The following is a 22807-nucleotide window of genomic DNA, read 5'->3' as shown; positions in this document are numbered from 1 at the left end:
TATGCCAGGGGAAGCATTGTCAGCCATAATAGACAGCAGATGTCTCCCTCAGTTGTCCTTGAAACGATACAACATTTTACATGTACACTACCGGTCAAAAGTTTTAGAGCACCTACTCATTCAAAGGTTTTTCTTTATTTTGACTATTTTCTACATTGTTGAATAACAGTGAAGACATCAAAACTATGAAATAACACATATGGAATCATGTAGTAACCAAAAAAGTGTTAAACAAATCAAAATATATTTTGATTTGGCAAAGCCAAAGCCAAAAGACACCCTCTGCCTTAACAACTTTGCACACTCTTGGCATTCTCTCAACCAGCTTCATGAGGTAGTCTCCTGGAATGCATTTCAATTAACAGGTGTGCCTTCTTAAAAGTTAATTTGTGGAATTTCTTTCATTCTTAATGTGTTTGAGCCAATCAGAGTTACCAGTCTCAGAAATTGCAGGTCAAAAAAGAGTTCAAGTAACAGACAAATATCAACATCAACTGTTCAGAGGTGACTGTGTGAATCAGGTCTTCATGGTCGAATTTCTGCAAAGAAACCACTGCTAAAGAACACCAATAATAAGAAGAGACTTGCTTGGGCCAAGAAACACAAGCAATGGACATTAGACCGGTGGAAATGTGTCCTTTGGTCTGGAGTCCAAATTGGAGATTTTTGATTCCAACCGCCGTGTCTTTGTGAGATGCAGTGTGGGTGAACAGATCTCCGCATGGATGAGGAGTGATCGTATTGGGGTGCTTTGCTGGTGACACTGTCTGTGATTTATTTAGAATTCAAGGTACACTTAACCAGCATGGCTACCACAGCATTCCACAGTGATACATCATCCCATCTGGTTTGGGCTTAGTGGGACTATCATTTGTTTTTCAACAGGACAATGACCCAACACACCTCCAGGCTGTGTAAGGGCTATTTTACCAAGAAGGGGAGTGATGGAGTGCTGCATCAGATGACCTGGCTTCCGCAATCCCCGACCTCAACCCAATTGAGATGGTTTGGGATGAGTTGGACTGCAGAGTGAAGGAAAAGCTGCCAACAAGTGCTCAGCATATGTGGGAACTCCTTCAAGACTGCTGGAAAAGCATTCCAGGTGAAGCTGGTTGAGAGAATGCCAAGAGTGTGCAAAGCTGTCATCAAGGCAAAGGGTGGCTATTTGAAGAATCTCAAATATTAAATATATTTTGATTTGTTTAACACTTTTTGGTTACTACATACTACAATGTAGAAAACAGTAAAAAAAAAAATGCTCTCTTCCATGGCCACTTACAATCAGTTCGTTGACCGAAACTGGTGAGAGGATAAAACAACCGCATATCACTATCATTGCGACTGCAGTGCGAATGCAGTCAAGGAAAATGTGTTGGTGGCCTCGGTTTTGGATCCATTTTGGTTTAATAAGCATGTGGTATATTCAAAGTGAGAAACGTTTATGTTTAGACTATCACTTTAAATAAGTCTCTAGACTGTCAGTCAAAATCAAGCCGTGAGACATTCTTAGACGAGAAACAGCAAAGTGCTGTTTAATATTGAGATGAGTCCACATCCCACACCATCTGTTCACAGTTTCACGCCATTAATTGGATAGTCAATTTAAAATGCTTAAATTAGTTGCTGCATTTCTTTGCCATTAATTTGGGATTTACTTGGATCTACACAACAGACGGTCTGAGCATGGAGGCGTCTTGACATTTTTCAAATTTTGAGGTTTGAAAACATCTGACAAACTTTTGATTTTGTGAAGTATCACTTTAAGTAACTTTTGTATTTTACTGAACCTTTGTTTAACCACAAAGTCTCATTGAGTTCAGAAAACCGCAGAGGGAGCTATCCACATTGACGGGACAACAGTGAACTTCCTCAGCGTACACATCATTGACAAACTGAAATGGTCAACCCACACCGACAGTGTGGTGAAGAAGGCGCAACAAGCTCAGGAGGCTGAATAAATGTGGCTTGACACCTAAAACACTCAAATATTTCCAGATGCACAATTGAGAGCATCCTGTCGGGCTGTATCACTGCCTAGTATAACAACTGTACTGCCCGCAACCGCAGGCTCTCCAGAGGGTAGTGCGGTCTGCCCAACACATCACTGGGGGAAAACTACCTGCCTTACAGGACACCTACAGCACCCGATGTCACTCCACTATCATCCAGAAGGCGAGGTCAGTAAAGGGGCATCAAAGCTGGGACCGAGAGAAGCTGTTTTTCAGTCTATCTCAAGGCCATCAGACTGTTAAACAGCCATCACTAGCACCTTAGAGACTGCTGCTGGAAATACATATACTTGAAATCACTGGCCACTTTAATAAGGGAACACTAGTCACTTTAATAATGTTTACATATTTTGCATTACTCATCTCATATGTACAGTATATACTGTATTCTATTCTATTCTACTGTATTTTAGTCTATGCCACTCTGACATCAAATATTTATATATTCTTAATTCCATTCTTTGGATTTGTGTGTATTGTTGTGAAATTGTTAGATATTACTGCACTGTTGGAGCTAGAAACGCAAGCATTTTGCTACACCCGCAATAACATCTGCTAAACACGTGTATGTGACCAATAAAATGTGATTTGATTTGAAGTCACTATACCTCTTTCCTTAGGGAGACACCACAATGCTGTGGTGTAGTACTCTGGGAATAACAATACTGTCTTCAATACATTTTTTTCTCATTTTCTTTTCGCCTTTTCCTGTTATCTCACTTTCCGTTCTAGAATTTCCTCATCTCCCCCTCGCCGAAACTCCAACCTTCACACCTCTGTCTGCTATAACACTTCTGTCTACTATAACATCTGTCTACTGTAACATCTCTGTCTCCTATAACATATCTGCCTACTATAACATCGCTGTCTACTGTAACATCTCTGTCTACTGTAACATCTCTGTCTCCTATAACATCTCTGCCTACTATAACATCGCTGTCTACTATAACATCTCTGTCTACTGTAACATCTCTGTCTACTGTAACATCTCTGTCTACTGTAACATCTCTGTCTACTATAACATCGCTGTCTTCTATAACATATCTGTCTACTGTAACATCTCTGTCTACTGTAACATCTCTGTCTACTATAACATCGCTGTCTACTATAACATCTCTGCCTACTGTAACATATCTGTCTACTATAACATCTCTGCCTACTGTAACATCTCTCTACTATAACATCTCTGTCTACTGTAACATATCTGTCTACTATAACATCTCTGCCTACTGTAACATCTCTCTACTGTAACATCTCTGTCTACTGTAACATCTCTGTCTACTGTAACATCTCTGTCTACTGTAACATCTCTGTCTACTGTAACATCTCTGTCTACTATAACATCGCTGTCTTCTATAACATATCTGTCTACTGTAACATCTCTGTCTACTGTAACATCTCTGTCTACTATAACATCGCTGTCTACTATAACATCTCTGTCTACTGTAACATCTCTGTCTACTATAACATCTCTGTCTACTATAACATCTCTGTCTACTATAACATCGCTGTCTACTATAACATATCTGCCTACTATAACATCGATGTCTACTATAACATCTCTGTCTACTGTGACATCTCTGTCTACTATAACATATCTGCCTACTATAACATCGCTGTCTACTATAACATATCTGCCTACTATAACATCGATGTCTACTATAACATCGCTGTCTACTATAACATATCTGCCTACTATAACATATCTGCCTACTATAACATTGCTGTCTACAATAACATCTCTGTCTACTGTAACATCTCTGTCTACAATAACATCTGTTTACTGTAACATCTCTGTCTACAATAACATCTGTCTACTGTAACATCTCTGTCTACTATAACATATCTGCCTACTGTAACATCTCTGTCTAATATAACATCTGTCTACTATAACATCTCTGTCTACTGTAACATCTCTGTCTACTGTAGCATCTCTGTCTACTGTAGCATCTCTGTCTACTGTAGCATCTCTGTCTACTATAACATCTCTGTCTACTGTAACATCTCTGTCTACTGTAGCATCTCTGTCTACTGTAGCATCTCTGTCTACTGTAGCATCTCTGTCTACTGTAGCATATCTGTCTACTGTAGCATCTCTGTCTACTGTAGCATCTCTGTCTACTGTAACATATCTGTCTACTATAACATATCTGTCTACTGTAGCATCTCTGTCTACTGTAACATATCTGTCTACTATAACATATCTGCCTACTGTAACATCTCTGTCTAATGTAATATCTGTCTACTGTAACATCTCTGTCTACTGTAACATCTCTGTCTACTGTAACAGCTCTGTCTACTATAACATATCTGCCTACTATAACATATCTGTCTACTATAACGTCAAGCCTAATACGCACCATTTCAACCTGTGTAACCAAGCATTTCGCTACACTCGCATTAACATCTGCTAACCATGTGTACTGTATGTTACCAATAAAATTGGATTTGACCAAAGAGTGAAAAATCAGACAGATCTGTTAATAAGTTTCTTTTTCCCCATCTACCCAGCTCTGATACAGTATATTGGACTGAAACCCTCTTGGGTTCCTAAGCAGCTACAGTCAGACTAATTTCCTGCATGGCCTGCAAAATCTCATATGTCTCTTTATGTCTTGGGAGGGATACAGTCAGTGGACCTCAGCAATTCCAGATTAATCAATTGAATTTGTGAAGGAGCCACTGAAACCCCAGCAGACCTCTGTGTGTGAAATTGGAATTACTTGCAGATCGATTGTCTTGCCTGCTGTGTATGGGGGTACTTATAGTGATTATCGGTGGAGAAGGAAACTGTTTGTAATCGAACATGTTATCTCTTATCTTGCTATCCACAGTTTTGTGCTGGTCTTCTCCTGTCTGGTCCTCTCTGTGTTTTCCACCATTAAGGAGTATGAGAAGAGTTCTGAAGATGCCTTGTATATACTGGTAGGCACTTTGGTTCACACTTTCATGACGCGTATCAGTAGCATGCCATTTGCACATATGTAGACAATGGTTTTGTGCTGGAGATAATGAATATGAGGTTGAAAAGTGGTGGAATAACGCTTTAAGTCTGGAGAAACATGACATGTGCTGGCTGTTCATAATATAACCAATTCATACTGTAAGAAAGTAGTTGCTAAATGTCTCTCTCAGTTCTGACTATATACACATACTATATGAATCATTTTCTTCTAATTTCCTTAGTTTTGGGGTACCAAACGTTCACAATATAACCATATTATCTTTGCAAAACTATTATGATAATATCAGCATTATGTGCGTTATGAATGCCTCTGGCAACGCTGTGATGTAACAGGAAGCCTTTGTCCCTTAACAGGAAATAGTCACCATCGTGGTGTTCGGCGTGGAGTACATAGTGAGGATATGGGCCGCCGGATGCTGCTGCAGATACAGAGGATGGAGGGGCCGTCTGAAATTCGCCCGCAAGCCCTTCTGCGTGATCGGTGAGTTCGACCGCAACTGCCCCTGTGGTCTTTTCTGTGTCACTGTGTGCCTGGTCTCTGTCATCAGTGAGATAAAACTGTCCGGCAGCAGTCACCTAAGTGGCCTGCATTTGGTCATTCATTCCATGGACTGTTTTATCTTCTGCTCAATTTAGGCCAAATTTACCCATACTTCTTCCTTCCCCTCCGCCCCCAAACAGATTTGTAGTGATTGTGCAGGCACAAAATGGCCACCATGTATTATCGAGGTGGCTGCTGGCTGTAGTTGGTGGTGCTTCATCAAATCCTTCCCAACAGTACCTATGGCTAGCACCCCTCTAACAACATTTATCCATCAGCAACCTACAGTACTTGAACTCAGACTGCTGAGGGGAGGACGGCTCATAATAATGTCTAGAACGGAGCTCATGGAATGAAATCAAGCACATGGAAACCATGTGTTTGATACCATTCCACTGATTCCACTCCAGCCATTACCACAAGCTCATTCTCCTCAATTAAGGTGCCACCAACCTCCTGTGACTTGAACCCAATAAATCAGGGATCATCAACTAGATTCAGCCGCTGGCCGATTTTTTTTCTTGAGCGGATTGTCAGGGAAGGTATATTACTGGAAACTTTCCAAGTTTACCAGTAAACTATCCGAATTGTTGTATCTTTCAAGGATTTTATTGTAATCTATCACAAGACATCTAGTTGCCCTTTTGGGTACTTCAGATTATCTCTGGCCCTCTGTGTGGCCTTATCACATGTAAAATATAGAAAATAATGAAATATGATCAAATATATATATCGAATGACAAATCTGTAAAACATCTTAAATATAAACCATCAACTTAGTGAATAGCATTTATTCAAAAAATATGTTTTACCTTTATTTATTGAGGTTTTTATCAGAGATAAAATCTATTTTTCAAGAGAGACCTGGTCCAACAGCAGCAGACAAAACAATTTACATGAGGATTCCATCATGAAACATCCTTATTTATTTATCCTTGTCAATATGTATTTGTTGTCAATGTTTTGGCGTCAAAGTGGTGGCAGTTGTGAAAAAAGTCAGTAGTTGGACGAGTTGCAGAGTCTTTTTTATTGAACCTTTATTTAACTGAATTGAAAATAATACCATTGTTGATTAGATGCTTTTTCATTAATTAGACCATGTGGTCTGTCTACTAGAAACTCATGGACACAGATATGCCTTTTTCTATACTTTATATAAATAAATAAAAAATTGTTACTCAAGTATAAGTTATCAAAGTTACGATAGATTGACATATATTTTCTGGTAATTACCAAAATTACTACCAAATTCCCCAGTTGGGGAACCCCACAATAAACTGTAGGAAAGTGATGTTTTCAGGGGAAAATGTGGGTCAGGTTGTGTATTGAACTGTATAGAGATCCTTGATTTCCTCACAACTGAATTCTGAATTCAACTCTGTTGTCCATTTATTGTCCATGTATTTTAAATACTCTTAAGGTTTATTCTTTTTTTATGTCCTGTGATATATATATTTTTTAAACATATCGCATACAAATATACATCCAGTACATGCACAAAAATAAAATAAATGTGTGGAATTAAATATATACTTTTTGAATGATTTTCAACATTTTGGATAAATGTCCATCTTTCCCAGACGTCATGGTGCTGATTGCGTCCATCTCTGTGCTGGCGGCGGGAACCCAGGGGAACGTCTTTGCTACGTCGGCCATCCGGAGTTTGAGGTTCCTGCAGATCCTGCGCATGATCCGGATGGACCGCCGTGGAGGCACCTGGAAACTCCTGGGATCTGTCGTCTACGCTCACAGCAAGGTAATCAAAGACCAGGGCTGAATGGAGTGTGTGTGATTGATCTGATGCTTGTACCTCGCCTCCTCAATCTGGCTCCTTGCCCCCATCGCAGCATGTTTCTATAAATCCAATATCTAGATTTGAGCTTCCACAGACGAGTCAAGTCAACTGATACCACATGTCAAATGTATCGATCTAACTTCATTGATCACACAACCAGCTGTATGACATGAACACTGTCCCCACCCTCTAACCAGTTTGATTGACAGGTGACTTCAACAACCATCTGCCGAACAACAACTTCTGGGGACATTACATTACATCTCTCAGACTGATCTAATACACCCACAGTACAGAAAACAACTCATCATCAAGCTCTCCAAAGGGCATGCTGTGACCGATCTCGTACCCATTTTAACTAACTAGATGTACCCTTCAATTTATCAAAGGCTCCCGAAGCTTGGTCTGCGTCCCAAATAGCACCCTATTCTCTATGTAGTGCACTACTTTTGACCAGGGCTCATGGAGCTCTGGTCAAAAGTAGTGCACTATATAGGAAATAGGGTTCCATTTGGAACACACATTTGGTCTGATAAATTGAGCACTCTCAATGGGGAATAAGAGTGTCTCCCAGTGGTTCCCAGAGTGGCTCCTTAAGTGTCTCCCAGTGATGCATAGCAACACAGTCCCCATAGAGAGCCAGGGAGAGGAAGAGCAGAGGGCGGTGGAGTGTCTAATGAGATCTCCTGGTAGAGAAGTATGTCAGGGCAAAATGGATCAAGTCCTGAGTCTGACAGTGCAGAGGCCAAAGCTGCCATGGACTATCGACTCTTATTGGATTTGGCTCGTACACACCGTTACCTGTCTTCTGCCTGCCTGTGAGATGGAACAGCTAGATAGATGTGCAGCCTTGTCGTGTTGCAATATATTAACACTGATAAAGGAAGTGTTTTTCTCCTGGATGTTAATATTTAACAGAGACTTTCTGATTGAACAGAATTCTTTGAGGCAAGAGGTTCTAACTCCACTTGACTGACTTTGCTGAAAGCGACTTTCTTTAGGGACATTTGACTTGCAGTAAGTGCATTCATCATCAGATATCTAGGTGGGACAACCACCATCTTTTTGTCCTATATTTACATTGTCTTTTTTAAATCTTTTTTTTTATCCCAGGCCCCCATCCCCGCAGGAGGCCTTTTGCCTTTTGGTAGGCCGTCATTGTAAATAAGAATTTGTTCTTAACTGACTTGCCTAGTTAAATTAAATCTTAGTCATAGTAAGTTGTTCTGGATAAGAGTGTCTGCTAAATGACTAAAATGTCAAATGTAAATGTAAAAATGTGCTGGTGCTCTGTTTACACTAAATGCATACAGTGCCTTCGGAAAGTATTCAGACCCCTTGACTTTTTCCAAATTTAGTTATGTTACAGCCTTCTTCTAAAATGGATTAAATATATAAAAATCTACACACAATACCCGATAATGACAAGGTGAAAACAGATTTGTATACATTTTAGCAAATGTAGAAAAAAATTCAAAACAGAAATACCTTATTTACAAGTATTCAGACCCTTTGGTATGAGACTCGAAATTGAGGTCAGGTGCATCCTGTTTCTATTGATCATCTTTGATGTTTCTACATCTTTAATTGAGTCCACCTGTGGTAAATTCAATTGATTGGACATGATTTTGAAAGTCACACACCTGTCTACATAGAGTCCCACAGTTAACAGTGCATGTCAGAGCAAAAATCAAGCCATGAGGTCGAAGGAATTATCCGAAGAGCTCCGAGACAGGATTGTGGCAAGACACAGATCTGGGGGAGGGTACCAAAAATGTCTGCAGCATTGAAGGTCCCCAAGAACACAGTGGCCTCCATCATTCTTGAATGGAAGAAGTTTGGAAACACCAAGATCTCCTAGAACTGGCTGCCCGGCCAAACTGAGAAATCGGGGGAGAAGGGCCTTGGTCAGGGATGTGACCAACAACCCAATGGTCACTCTGATAGAGCTCTAGAGTTCCTCTGTGAGATAGTTGTCCTTCTGGAAGGTTCTACCATCTCTGCAGCACTCCACCATTCAGACCTTTATGGTAGAGTGACCAGACGGAAGCCACTCCCCAGTAAAAGGCACATGACAGCCCGCTTGGAGTTTGCCAAAAGACTCTCAGACCATGAGAAACAAGATTCACTGTTATGATGAAACCAAGATTGAACCCTTTGGCCGGGATGCCAAGCGTCATGTCTGGAAGAAAAATAGCACCATCCCTACAGTGAAGCATGGTGGTGGCAGCATCGGGTTGTGTGAATGTTCTTCAGCGGCAGAGACTGGGACACTAGTCATGATCGAGGCAAAGATGAACCTAGCAAAGAACTGAGAGATCCTTAATGAAAACCTGTACCAGAGCGCACAGGATTGGGATGAAGGTTCACCTTCTAACAGGGCAACAACCCTGAGCACACAGCCAAGACAACGTGGCTTCGGGACAAGTCTCTGAATGTCCTTGAGTGGCCCAGCCAGAGCCCAGACTTCAACCCGATCTAACATCTCTGTTGAGACCTGAAAATAGCTGTGCAGCAACGCTCACCATCCAACCTGACAGAGCTAGAGAGGATCTGCAGAGAAGAATGGGAGAAATTCCCCAAATACAGGTGTGTCATACCCAAGAAGACTCGAGGCTGTAATCGCTGCCAAAGGTGATTACATTTTTTTTATAAATTAGCAAACATTTCTAAAAACCTGTTTTCACTTAGTCATTATGTGGTATTGTTTGTAGATTGATGAAGAAAAAAAACTATTTAATCCTTTTTTAGAATAAGGCTGTAACCTACCAAAATGTGGAACAAGTCAAAGGGTCTGAATACTTTCAGAAGGCACTGTACATTAGATAATATGAATTTGGCAGTATGTCCAATTGGCCTCACAACTGCAGACCACGTGTAACCACGCCAGCCCAGGACCTTCACATTCAGCTTCTTCACCACAGACCACGTGTAACCACGCCAGCCCAGGACCTCTACATCCGGCTTCTTCACCACAGACCACGTGTAACCACGCCAGCCCAGGACCTTCACATTCGGCTTCTTCACCACAGACCACGTGTAACCACGCCAGCCCAGGACCTTCACATTCGGCTTCTTCACCACAGACCACGTGTAACCACGCCAGCCCAGGACCTTCACATTCAGCTTCTTTACCACAGACCACGTGTAACCACGCCAGCCCAGGACCTTCACATTCAGCTTCTTCACCACAGACCACGTGTAACCACGCCAGCCCAGGACCTTCACATTCAGCTTCTTCACCACAGACCACGTGTAACCACGCCAGCCCAGGACCTTCACATTCAGCTTCTTCACCACAGACCACGTGTAACCACGCCAGCCCAGGCCCTTCACATTCAGCTTCTTCACCACAGACCACGTGTAACCACGCCAGCCCAGGACCTTCACATTCAGTTTCTTCACCACAGACCACGTGTAACCACGCCAGCCCAGGACCTTCACATTCAGCTTCTTCACCTGCCGGATCCTCTGAGACCAGCCACCCGGAATATTTCTGTTTGTAATATAGCCCTTTTGTGGAGAAAAAGTGGCTCCCCAATAGGTGGGACTATGCCCTCCCAGGCCCACCCATGGCTGCGTCGCTGCCCAGTCATGTGATCAATCAATAGATTAGGTCTTAATATATTTATTTAAATTGACTGATTTCCTTAAATTAACTGTAACTCTGTAAAATCATTGACATGTTGCTTTTATATTTTTGTTAGTAATAGTTGAGTTACCTAAAGTTACTTTGAAAAAGTAGTTCACTACATCTAAACTACTTGGTGAAGAATTATCATATCTAAATCAGAAATGTCATAGACTACAAATTACAAGAACAGATCTGGAGTCAGATGTTAACAGAATATGTCATTTAACCCATTAAACACAAAAAATAAGTTTCAAGTAAGAATTGGGCAGGTCTAATGCTGAAAAAGAAAGGCAATTATTGCCTAACCATGTTTTATTTTTGCAAAAAAAAGTAGCGTGTAGTTGCAGTAGTACACCACTTCATGGTAAAGTAATTGACTACTGAAAACACTACCAAGATTTGAATTTAGTTCCACCAAGCTACTGCAAAATGTATTTATATTGCTAATTGAATTACAGTGCCTTGCGAAAGTATTCGCCCCCCTTGAACTTTGCGACCTTTTGCCACATTTCAGGCTTCAAACATAAAGATATAAAACTGTATTATTTTGTGAAGAATCAACAACAAGTGGGACACAATCATGAAGTGGAACGACATTTATTGGATATTTCAAACTTTTTTAACAAATCAAAAACTGAAAAATTGGGCGTGCAAAATTATTCAGCCCCTTTACTTTCAGTGCAGCAAACTCTCTCCAGAAGTTCAGTGAGGATCTCTGAATGATCCAATGTTGACCTAAATGACTAATGATGATAAATACAATCCACCTGTGTGTAATCAAGTCTCCGTATAAATGCACCTGCACTGTGATAGTCTCAGAGGTCCGTTAAAAGCGCAGAGAGCATCATGAAGAACAAGGAACACACCAGGCAGGTCCGAGATACTGTTGTGAAGAAGTTTAAAGCCGGATTTGGATACAAAAAGATTTCCCAAGCTTTAAACATCCCAAGGAGCACTGTGCAAGCGATAATATTGAAATGGAAGGAGTATCAGAACACTGCAAATCTACCAAGACCTGGCCGTCCCTCTAAACTTTCAGCTCATACAAGGAGAAGACTGATCAGAGATGCAGCCAAGAGGCCCATGATCACTCTGGATGAACTGCAGAGATCTACAGCTGAGGTGGGAGACTCTGTCCATAGGACAACAATCAGTCGTATATTGCACAAATCTGGCCTTTATGGAAGAGTGGCAAGAAGAAAGCCATTTCTTAAAGATATCCATAAAAAGTGTTGTTTAAAGTTTGCCACAAGCCACCTGGGAGACGCACCAAACATGTGGAAGAAGGTGCTCTGGTCAGATGAAACCAAAATGGAACTTTTTGGCAACAATGCAAAACGTTATGTTTGGCGTAAAAGCAACACAGCTCATCACCCTGAACACACCATCCCCACTGTCAAACATGGTGGTCGCAGCGTCATGGTTTGGGCCTGCTTTTCTTCAGCAGGGACAGGGAAGATGGTTAAAATTGATGGGAAGATGGATGGAGCCAAATACAGGACCATTCTGGAAGAAAACCTGATGGAGTCTGAGACTGGGACGGAGATTTGTCTTCCAACAAGACAATGATCCAAAACATAAAGCAAAATCTACAATGGAATGGTTCAAAAATAAACATATCCAGGTGTTAGAATCGCCAAGTCAAAGTCCAGACCTGAATCCAATCGAGAATCTGTGGAAAGAACTGAAAACTGCTGTTCACAAATGCTCTCCATCCAACCTCACTGAGCTCGAGCTGTTTTGCAAGGAGGAATGGGAAAAAATGTCAGTCTCTCGATGTGCAAAACTGATAGAGACATACCCCAAGCGACTTACAGCTGTAATCGCAGCAAAAGGTGGCGCTACAAAGTATTAACTTAAGGGGGCTGAATAATTTTGCACGCCCAATTTTTCAGTTTTTGATTTGTTAAAAAAGTTTGAAATATCCAATAAATGTCGTTCCACTTCATGATTGTGTCCCACTCGTTGTTGATTCTTCACAAAAAAATACAGTTTTATATCTTTATGTTTGAAGCCTGAAATGTGGCAAAAGGTTGCAAAGTTCAAGGGGGCCGAATACTTTCGCAAGGCACTGTACATGTCGATTACTACTCCTGTCGTGGAAATGTCCTGTATTTACCAAATCATGAGAGCAAACCACACACAAGTCAGAGTTATCATAAAGTCCATCTTTAATTATATGAGCTCCATCACAACCCTGTGACTCTCAGATCAATTCAGTGTCTATCAATGAATTCTCTGAGAGTCCCTTACACATTGCAACTGAGATCCTTTATAGCAAAGACACACATAGCCAGACAGCATTGGCCATAATTTATCGTTCAGCTTTGTCTCCTAAACAATGTTCTTTTCTCAAAGTCAGATCCATAAAACAAATCCTCATATCAACAGGCATATATCGCATGCCCCCTCATTGACAAGATCACAGAGACACATTGACTGGCACACAGACATTGTGGAGCCAAGAGATACACGCTTGACCTCTCTCCTCTCTGCGGCCCAAGTCACTTAGTCCTGACAGAGAACAGATGACTGCAACCCGGCCACAGTATTATACAAAAATAAACATTCTGATGAGAAGTAACTTACAAACATATGATGAATATAAAACATCTTACCTATGTTATCAACTAATTCTGATTATTCCCCAACACTCCCTAACACTGATAACCATACTCACCTCTAGTTTCATACTTTTTGCATCTGCCCATTAGAGAGCCCAATTTTGGGGTGGCAGGTAGCCTAGTGGTTAGAGCGTTGAGCCAGTAACAGAAAGGTTGCTGGATAGGGAGTTTTTCCTAGCCACCGTGCTTCTACACCTGCATTGCTTGCTGTTTGGGGTTTTAGGCTGTGTTTCTGTACAGCACTTTGAGATATCAGCTGATGTACGAAGGGCTATATAAATAAATTTGATTTGATTTGAATCCTCAAGCTGACAAGGTCAAAATCTGTTGTTCTGCCCCAAGGCAGCCCAAGGCAGAACGGCACTGTTCCTCGGTAGGCCGTCATTGTAAAATAAGATTTTGTTCTTAACTGACTTGCCTAGTTAAATAAAGGTAAAAAATTAATAAATGCAATACTTTTTTATTCGTACTCTGGTCATAAAATAAATATGCAAATATGCATCTAGCATCTATTCATTTAATAAAGCAAGTTTCCTCTCAAAGGTAATATTGCTTCGATACTCTGATCTTGAAATGAATATGCAGTAGCTGTATTGTTTTCATTTCTTTCTGATCTTTGACTTTTTGCAGGAGCTGATCACGGCGTGGTACATCGGCTTCCTCTGCCTCATCCTGGCGTCCTTCCTGGTCTACCTGGCAGAAAAAGAGGACAACGACCAGTTTGAGACCTACGCAGACGCACTGTGGTGGGGCCTGGTAAGTCACTCTCAGTCTGGTTCCACATGTCCTTCCAAACCCTTCCCAGTGGTTGCTGATAGGATAATGTCTGTCCCCATGAAACACTCAGCGGGTTGCTGATAGGAGAATGTCTGTCCCCATGAAACACTCAGCGGGTTGCTGATAGGAGAATGTCTGTCCCCATGAAACACTCAGCGGGTTGCTGATAGGAGAATGTCTGTCCCCATGAAACACTCAGTGGTTGCTGATAGGAGAATGTCTGTCCCCATGAAACACTCAGCAGTTGCTGATAGGAGAATGTCTGTCCCCATGAAACACTCAGCTGTTGCTGATAGGAGAATGTCTGTCCCCATGAAACACTCAGCTGAAAATAGGCTAAGTTTGTCAGGTCCCAACAAAACACCCAGCACTTGTTTAAACATAATTTTTGGACGTCCCCATGAAATAGCCAGCAACATTTCAGTCACCACAAAACACCCAGCATTTCTTAATAGGATAATTTCTATAGGTCCTTATAAAACACCCAGCATTTCTTAATAGGATATTTTCTATAGGTCCTTATACAACACCCAGTACTTGTGTTAACTGAGAATCTAAAGAAAAAGGAGATGAATGTAATTCAACCTTGGGACTTAGCATGACAAGTGGTATCTTCTTATGTCACCCTTCATGAGAGACCATCTGAATAACAGCCTCGGAGAATGATTGTCTTGTTACATGTAACAGCTTCGTGTGAGATGGAAAAAGCACCCTGAATATTGATAACAAAGGTGTAATTCAATATGTCTGCCAATTGCCTTCTCAGATCACCCTGACTACCATTGGGTACGGAGACAAGTTTCCCATAACGTGGAACGGACGTCTTCTCGCCGCAACCTTCACCCTGATTGGAGTATCTTTCTTTGCACTTCCAGCAGTAAGATGCTTTTATCCAAAGAAATGACTGAAGTAACTTATTAATGTGCACTTAATGCAAGGAAATGGAGGGCTACTGAAGAAACTCAGAAAATGAGTGCCACGAAGCATCTGCAATTTGATAGTCAAGCGTTACTCTGAAGTAAGAGTTCATTATGTCACTGTGAATTGATCATGTTTTCCAGAGGCTTGTTGTTGTGACTAACAGCTTGTCTGTATCTCTAAGGGTATCTTGGGCTCCGGCTTCGCCTTGAAGGTCCAGGAGCAACATCGACAAAAACACTTTGAGAAGAGGCGGAATCCTGCGGCAGGACTTATTCAGGTAAATAAACCAGGAGCGTACCCAGTCTAAAAAACAACATTTAGAGCGTTTTCACTCAAATCCTGGTGATATGGTATCCTGGTGATATGGTATCCTGGTGATATGGTATCCTGGTGATATGGTATCCTGGCGATATGGTATCCTGGTGATATGGAATCCTAGTGATCTGGTGTCCTGGTGGGGTTCAATTGACCATTTCTGGGAATTTCACAAAATAGTCTTTGCTTCCACAAGAATATAAATGAACAGTTTCAGGGTACTCTTTCCAAGACAAACATTCTACATGACGCCACCATTCTAGCGTGTTTATATGAGGCAAAATGTCACAATACCTGGTACTCTAGTTCTGGATCCTGAACCCACTTCTCAGTCAACTACTAGAACTAATTTTGGTATCCCTGGTCCCAAAACACTCCAGTCGCCCAATCAGACAATGATGTGAAAACGCCAAACACTCCAGTCACCCAATCAGACAATGATGTGAAAACGCCAAACACTCCAGTCGCCCAATCAGACAATGATGTGAAAGCACCCACACACAGGCCAGAGAAAGACAGCTTAGACAGTACACACACAGTGATAGATATCGGCGTGTGAGTTGCCTCTGCCAAGACATGAGTAATAGGGCTCACTTAGTAATTCCCTGCTTGCTGTTCATACCTACATATAGTGTACACGCAAAGATTTGTATGAAAACATAAAGGAAATGCTGTATTCATGCAAAACCATGCAGTTCTCTCTCTGTTTCTTTCTCTCACCATTTATTATTCATCCTGCTCTCTCCTTTAGTTAATCTTTCTCTCTCTTCTATTTAGGCCGGGTGGCGCTTCTACGCCACTAATCTCACCCGGCCAGACCTGGAGTCGACGTGGGATTATTATGAACGCACCGTATCCTCACCGATGTACAGGTATTGATTATATAGTAAATTAGCGCCTAGATTTAAATTGTCCCCGTCTGCTCCTCTCCGGTGTCAGCTGAGATGGATCCAGCCATCAGCTGCCTCCATCGATCCACCACTCTGACATTCCTTTCCCCTCAATCTGAAGGTTAATGACGATGTCTAATCAGGATCTATGTAGAGGCTACGGGCCTGATGGATTGTTATTGGTCCAAGCCAATAGATGTTTAGCTATAGTAATAACAATCTGAAGGTTGATGACGATGTCCAATCAGGATCTAACTGCCAAAATAAACGAAACGCCAACATGAATTGTCTTGTTAATACAACGTTGGGCCACCACGAACAGCTTCAATGCACCTTGGTACAAATTCTACAAGTGTACATTTTCTACAAGTGTACATTTCTTACTAAATTCTGGCATATAATGGAGATTCTAGGATTTGCGTGTGCCACAAATTATTGGCATTTTGTCAAACTGTCGCACGCAACACCTACGCGTGTTTTCATTGATAAATCAGATACATACTATAATTTTGGCTACAAACCCACCTGCTACAAACCCACCTGCTACAAACCCACCTGCTACAAACCCACCTGCTACAAACCCACATGCTACAAACCCACCTGCTACAAACCCACCTGCTACAAACCCACCTGCTACAAACCCACCTGCTACAAACCCACCTGGAAAACATCTTCCATTCACATTTGATGGAAACAAAAACACTATCATTTGCTGTATGATTTGGAGATGTTGGAAAATTTGATCACAATTCTGTAGAGGTTTAAGAGAATGTTACAGTGCCTTTTTCAAAAAAAAAATGCGTGCCGCCTAGCGAGTGACAAACACTAGCCGCGCATTCAGAAAGATTGATTGTCCTTTCAAACAATTTAAAAGTAAATGCTATTAGCCCACACTTCTATGCAAAAGAGAAATTGTTGATCAATATTTAATTTAACAATAGATGATTATGTTTCTATCTCATGCCTTGGTATAGGCTCTGAGATTAAATAAGTTAGGCCATGATGTCTCGCTTCAATCGCACAGCAATACTGTAGCCTATCCAGACTGTCACAGACTATCAAGGCTACTGGTCTATTTACTTTCAAGCATGCTTGGCTATTGAATGAGCGATGGATAAATGGTAGCATGCTTGGTTATTGAATGAGTGATGGATAAATGGTAGCATGCTTGGCTATTGAATGAGAGATGGATAAATGGTAGCATGCTTGGCTATTGAATGAGAGATGGATAAATGGTAGCATGCTTGGTTATTGAATGAGAGATGGATAAATGGTAGCATGCTTGGTTATTGAATGAGAGATGGCTAAATGGTAGCATGCTTGGCTATTGAATGAGAGATGGATAAATGGTAGCATGCTTGGCTATTGAATGAGAGATGGATAAATGGTAGCATGCTTGGCTATTGAATGAGTGATGGATAAATGGTAGCATGCTTGGCTATTGAATGAGTGATGGATAAATGGTAGCATGCATGGCTATTGAATGAGCGATGGATAAAATGTAGCCTAATATTTTTTTGATAAATGAGGCCCCAGGTGACTGTGACACACACACTTTAATTCCCCTATGCTCCTTTGAGACCCCTCTACTACCCACCACTGTGACCTGTATGCTCTCGTTGACTAGCCCTCGCTTCATATTCGTCGTCAAACCCACTGGCTCCAGGTCATCTATAAGTCTTTGCTAGGTAAAGCCCCGCCTTATCTCAGCTCACTGGTCACCATACCAGCACCCACCCGTAGCACGCGCTGCAGAAGGTACTGTATATTTCACTGGTCATCCCCCAAAGCCAAGTGCTCCTTTGGCCGCCTTTCCTTCCAGTTCTCTGCTGCCAGTGACTGGAACAAACTTCAATAACCTCTGAAGCTGGAGTCTTATATCTCCCTCACTATCTTTAAGCATCAGCTGTCAGAGCAGCTTATCGATCATTGCACCTGTACACAGCCCATCTGTAAATAACCCACCCATCTACCTCATCCCCATATTGTTATTTATTTTTGCTCCTTTGCACCCCAGTATCTCTACTTGCACATTCATCTTCTGTACATCAATCACTCCAGTGTTTAATTGCTCAATTATAATTATTTCACCACTATGGCCTATTTATTGCCTTACCTTCCTTATCTTACTCCATTTGCACACACTGTATATATATTCTTTGTGTTATTGGCTGTGCGTTTATTTATCCTAAGTGTAACTCTGTGTTGTTTGTATCGCACTGCTTTGCTTTATCTTGGCCAGGTCGCAGTTGTAAATGAGAACTTGTTCTTAACTGGCCTACCTGGTTAAATAAAAGTGAAATATATATATTTTTTTTTAAGTCACTTTAAGTCACAGATCTCTTCTTCTAGCCATGGTAACCAAAATAATATTTTTTAATTGCTTAATTAACTCAGGAACCACACCTGTGTTCTAGCACCTGGTTTCAATATACTTTGTATCCTTCATTTACTCAAGTGTGTCCTTTACTTTGGCAGTTACCTGATAGAGGCTAAGGGCCAGATGGATTCACAGTCTAAGCTAATAGACATTTACTTCATTATAATAATAAAAGCCATATACTTTTTATCCTAAGTGGCTAACAACAGCGAGTGCTGTTCGTGTCGTGGCGCTGTGCTCTAACAACGGAAGCACAGAGGACATTACATTTTACCACGTGGATTCGTTTAGAAACGATGGTATAGTTATTATAGAGATGTATGATGTAAGTCTGAAGGAAATCTGTGAAGGTTTATTGTAGTCTAGTCTTTGTGTTTGCTTAGGGAGGAAAAACTGTGCACAGGCTCACTTCACCCCACGAGATCATGTGTTGACAGACAGAGTTGGATTGTATAATGACGATGACATTAGCAAACATGAAATGAATCAAATCGTATTAGTCACATGCGCCTAATACAACAGGTGAATTACTTACATTGAAATGCTTACTTACGAGCCCCTAACCGACAGTGCAGTTTCAAAAAATACAGATAATCACAAGAGCTAAATGTAACAAGTAATTAAAGAGGAGCAGTAAAACATTTATACAGGGGGGTGCCCGGTACAGAGTCAGTGTGCGGGGGCACCGGTTAGTGGAGGTAGTATGTACATGTAGGTAGAGTTATTGAAGTGACTATGCATAGATGTCAACAGAGAGTGGCAGTGGTGTGGAGAGGGGCGGGGCAATGTGAATAGTCTAGGTAGCCATTTGACTAGATGTTCAGGAGTCTTATGGCTTGAGGGTAGAAGCTGTTTTAGAAGCCTCTTGGACCTAGACTTGGCGCTTTGCTAACACTTGCCGTGTGGTAGCAGAGAGACCAGTCTATGACTAGGGTGGCTGGAGTCTTTGACAATTTTCAGGGCCTTCCTTTATCACCGCCTGTTATAGAGGTCCTGGATGGCAGGAAGCTTGGCCTCAGTGATGTAATGGGCCTTTCACATTACCCTCTGTAGTTCCTTGCAGTCGGAGGCCGAGCAGTTGCCATACCAGGCAGTGATACAACCAATGCTCTCGATGGTGCAGCTGTAGAACCTTTTGAGGATCTGAGGACCCATGGCAAATCTTTTCAGTCTCCTGAGGGGTAATAGGTTTTGTCGTGCCTGCTTCACAACTGACATGGTGTGCTTGGACCATGTTAGTTTGTTGATGATGTGGACACCAAGGAACTCTCAACCTGCTCCACTGCAGCCGCGTCGATTAGAATGGGGGAGTGCTCGGTCCTCTTTTTCCTGTAGTCCACAATCATCTCCTTTGTCTTGATCACATTGTGGGATAGGTTGTTATTCTGGCATCACATGGCCAGGTCTCTGACCTCCTCCCTATAGGCTGTCTCGTTGTTGTCGGTGATCAGGCCTACCACTGTTGTGTCATCTGCAAATTTAATGATGGTGTTGGAGTCATGCCTGGCCGTGCAGTCTTGAGTGAACAGGGAGTACAGGAGGGGGTCGAGCACGCACCGTTGAGGGGCCCCTGTATTGAGGATCAGTGTGGCGGATGTGTTGTTACCTACCCTTACCACCTGGGGGCGACCCTTCATGAAGTCCAGGATCCAGTTGGAGGGAGGTGTTCAGTTCCAGGGTCCCTAGCTCATTGATTAGCTTTGAGGGCACCATGGTGCTGAACGCTGAGCTGTAGTCAATGAACAGCACTCTCATATAGGTGCACCTTCTGTCCAGGTGGGAAAGGGCAGTGTGGAGTGCAATAGAGACTGCATCATCTGTGGATATGTTGGGGCGGTATGCAAATTGGAGTGGGTCTGGAGTTTCTGGGATGATGGTGTTTATGTGAGCCATGACCAACTTTTCAAAGCACTTCATGGTGACAGATGTGGCTTTTTATGTCCGCTCTTATACGGTGTGATTTTCCAAAGTCCTGCTTGGCTGTAGTACTAGGGTACTCACTAGGAACCGAACAGATTCATACAGTCTCTCCCTGTTTCGGTTTATCTGAACTATCTGAAACTCTTGTTTTTATTGCAAAAATACGACCCAGAAAACATCAACACCAACCATCTGAGACTAATTATAAATCTGTTTTATCCCCAATAATCAAAAACATTACTACATTTTACTGTTGCATACTTGCTTTTCGTTCTAGTCTTTATGCAAATTGTGAAAATGTATAATTTATGAGATGCAAATTTTACCTACTTTATTTGGATGGACATTTGGACGGACATCTTTGGAATATGTGAAACCACAGCTCCAATCCCATGTTGGGGTATAACTGGTATCAGTTCCCTCTTGGACATATTGCTCAGTATTAGCTGGGTGCTATAGCAGGTTTTACCATCGTCAGGGTCTGGCAATGCAAGCTGTTTGATATCCACCTAAAACGTTTGATTGATGCCTGGCCTTTCCTGCTTTGATGTCCGCCTAAAACGTTTGATTGATGCCTGGCCTTTCCTGCTTTGATGTCGGAGAGGAAACTTTATGGAGCGCACCACACCATGCCAGTGAAATGATATTCCATTTCTTCTCACCCCGATAACACCCACACACACACACACATCGGGTGACAAGTTTCAAGTTCAATTTGGATGAGATATGGTTCACAATTTCTGTTGGTTTGTAACAATTTGGTGACATTAACATGCTGCCTAAGCATACTGTTTGTGTTGAGTTATTATTTATGTGAATTTACTATGCCAGACGGATATACTACAAAGCAGGATCAATGAGTTAGCTAACTTGTCAAAAATATTCTCAAATAACATTGCTTTTTTTGTTGAAAAATAAGCTTGAAATGTGCATGGTCTAATTGAGTCAACATTCAAAAACACTTTAGTTTAGCTTTTGAACCTGAAAATCTATAGATATTTTTTGTTGTTTATCCAAGTTAGCTGGCTAACTCATTGATCCTGATTTGTAGTATACCTCTTAGATGTCTAGATGTCTGACTTGAGATTGAGTATTGATTGATAGAGGAAGGGATAAAAGCAAACGGGGCGGGCCATATCTGGTTGTCGCATGGTGGGCTCAGGGCCAAGAGACTGTTTTTTATTTTATTTTTTACTTCATCTGCAGAAAAGGTTTCCATTGGATACGGCAAGTCTTGGATTAATCCAAGTGTGCTGTGTGATGTCTCATATGGAACAACAGGCTACTTTGAAAGTTGAGGGGTCAAATTGGATGCAAAGGCCGTAGGTCAACAGTGAATTATAATTGAACAGAACATTACGGAAAACAAGCATCTATTATAAAATGTTGGAAGATTACCGAATTGGATAGTTATTGTTATTGCAGTTTTTTATATTGTGTCACATATTATCTTATCTGCATTCGAACTATGAAATGAAAATGCCATCTTAGTTCTGGTTACAAGGCAATTGAAAACATCCCCCAGAATTCAAGCTTTTGGTAAGGAGAGGGAGACACACAAAATAAAGAGGAAATATATAGCCTACTACCCATAGATGGCACTAATTGCATCCTGAATCATATATACTGAGTGTATAAAACATTAGGAACACCTTCCTATAATATTGGATTTCACCCCTATTTTGCCCTCAGATTAGCCTAAATTCATCAGGGCATGGGACTCTACAATGTGTGGAAAGTGTTCCACATGGATGCTGGCCCATGTTGACTGCAATCTATGAAGTGAAGCTGTGGTACGCTTTTTTTTGCTTCCCTGTAACACGACAAGTCTTGTTTTTCTAAGTAGACTGATCCCGCCGCTGAATCAACTGGATCTCCTGAGAAACCTGAAGAGCAAGTCGGGACTGTCATTCAGGTCAGAAACAATAGGAATTCATCACCTCCTAAGATGCAATATGTCTTCATAACAATATGAATCATCACCTCCTAAGATGCAATATGTCTTCATAACAATATGAATTCATCACCTCCTAAGA

General features: G+C 41.5%; 1 protein-coding gene across 4 annotated transcripts in view; it reads left to right on the top strand.

Moving 5' to 3' along the window:
* LOC110528538 (potassium voltage-gated channel subfamily KQT member 2-like) overlaps positions 1-22807 on the top strand; it is a 58930-nt gene that overhangs the window by 18469 nt on the left and 17654 nt on the right. For 2 of the 4 annotated variants that reach the window (XM_036984113.1, XM_021610655.2), the window contains exons 2-9: positions 4844-4934; positions 5329-5455; positions 7096-7271; positions 14199-14324; positions 15112-15222; positions 15448-15543; positions 16359-16453; positions 22618-22686. In XM_036984113.1, coding sequence (XP_036840008.1) covers positions 4844-4934; positions 5329-5455; positions 7096-7271; positions 14199-14324; positions 15112-15222; positions 15448-15543; positions 16359-16453; positions 22618-22686 — 891 coding nt within the window. Of the gene's footprint in view, positions 1-4843; positions 4935-5328; positions 5456-7095; positions 7272-14198; positions 14325-15111; positions 15223-15447; positions 15544-16358; positions 16454-22614; positions 22687-22807 lie in introns of all 4 variants that reach the window. The other 2 variants (XM_021610654.2, XM_036984112.1) reach the window with 1 other exon arrangement.

Source organism: Oncorhynchus mykiss, chromosome 7 (genome assembly GCF_013265735.2).
Source record: "Oncorhynchus mykiss isolate Arlee chromosome 7, USDA_OmykA_1.1, whole genome shotgun sequence".
Lineage (NCBI taxonomy): Eukaryota > Metazoa > Chordata > Actinopteri > Salmoniformes > Salmonidae > Oncorhynchus > Oncorhynchus mykiss.
The sequence above is the reverse complement of the archived record's forward strand: the minus strand, read 5'-3'. Positions and strand labels throughout refer to the sequence as shown.